We start from the raw sequence: 1,466 nt of genomic DNA on the forward strand, positions 1-1,466 counted from the left end.
TTTAGTACCACCTAGCCACCTTACGCCCTTAGTAGCTTCCTTTGCAATGTTGCATACATGTAGTACAGCATCAACAGTACAGCGTTTAGGTCTAAAGCCAAATTGGTTATTTGATAGACCCTGACTTGCCTCTGTGAATTTTTCTAATCTAGAACTTATAATTCTTTCAAGGACCTTACCTGCAGTGTCTAATAAGCATAAAGGTCTATAAGATGATGGCAGTTCTGGGGACTTATTACCTTTAGGAATAAGCACAAATCTCTGCTTTTTCCAACACGAAGGGAAGATTCCTTCCTGTAGGCAGCTGTTGTAAACATCCGTAAATATAGAAGCTTGTTTTTGTATTGCCTTCTTCAGTACAGTATTGGGGATTCCATCCAAACCAGGAGATTTATTGGGCTTAACTCTGGAAGAAGCGGCTATGACTTCAGAATTTGTAACCGGAGGTATCTCATTTAAATCGGTGTTTATCGGTATTAAAATTCTAAGTTCTCCCTTTTTTGGGAACAAATGTTTCACGATATTCGCCATTATTTTAGGACATGAAGGTACGAGCCTCTTAACCTCTTAAATTTACGCATTACTATTTTGTAGCCATCGCCCCAGACATTTTGGTCTACATCATTGATCAGAGTTTGAAAAGCTTGATTCTTACTCCTAATAATTGCCTTTTTAAGTTTAGATCTGCTCTCTCCGTATTTTTGTAGAAGCCTTTCCGCATCTACTCCAGATCTGTGACGTTGGAATTGCCTACGGGAGGCAAAGCACTGAGATCTTAGTAAAGCTATTTCTTCCGTCCACCAATAGTTTGATGAGCGCCCATTACCTCTGCCTTTTCTTGGCATTGATGCATCACAGACGTTGCATAATTCCTTCATAAGGTGATTTGATTTTTCAAAAGCAACCCCGACTCCGAAACTCATGTTTTCGGTCATGAATTCCATTATCTCTGTGTCAAGATACTTAGTTTTCCAGCCTATTTGCTGTGCTTTTCTCTGCGATTTTTTCAAAACAAACTTCTCTTTCAGCGATAAGGAAAAAAGAATTGCATGATGGTCGCTGTGGGTGTAGTGGTTTGTTACATTCCATTGCGAACCCCTTACTAATGACGGGCTGACAAAGGTGAGATCTATGTAGGAAACGCCTCTACCATTATCGAACGTTGGGCTATGCCCATTGTTCAGTTGTATTAGGTTTAGTGAGGTAAACGTTTCTAATAGGGCTCTACCTCTCCGCGTCGTATTACTACTGCCCCATTCGACTGCCCAAGCATTGAAATCCCCTGCAACAATGATGGGAGTTTTGTTTCTGATTGTTCCTGATAGCCTATCAAGAAACTCTTCAAATCTCTCTTGGGAGATATTTGGGCATATGTAACAGCTGCACACATAGATACCCCGGATTCTGACAAGTACTAGACCTTCTTTTTGTATCAATACTCTTGGTTCAAACACCATGTCCTGTCC

General features: G+C 40.6%; 1 protein-coding gene across 1 annotated transcript in view; it reads right to left on the bottom strand.

Annotated features, from left to right (window-relative positions):
- Window positions 1-530: 530 nt before the first annotated feature.
- Window positions 531-1,466, bottom strand: part of LOC119676994 — a 36,271-nt gene continuing 35,335 nt past the window's right edge. Inside the window, exon 14 of the mRNA XM_038088260.1 lies at window positions 531-1,460. Within this exon, the coding sequence (XP_037944188.1) occupies window positions 531-1,460 (930 nt within the window). The remainder of the gene's footprint in view (window positions 1,461-1,466) is intronic.

Source organism: Teleopsis dalmanni, chromosome 2 (assembly GCF_002237135.1).
Source record: "Teleopsis dalmanni isolate 2A chromosome 2, ASM223713v2, whole genome shotgun sequence".
Taxonomy (NCBI): domain Eukaryota; kingdom Metazoa; phylum Arthropoda; class Insecta; order Diptera; family Diopsidae; genus Teleopsis; species Teleopsis dalmanni.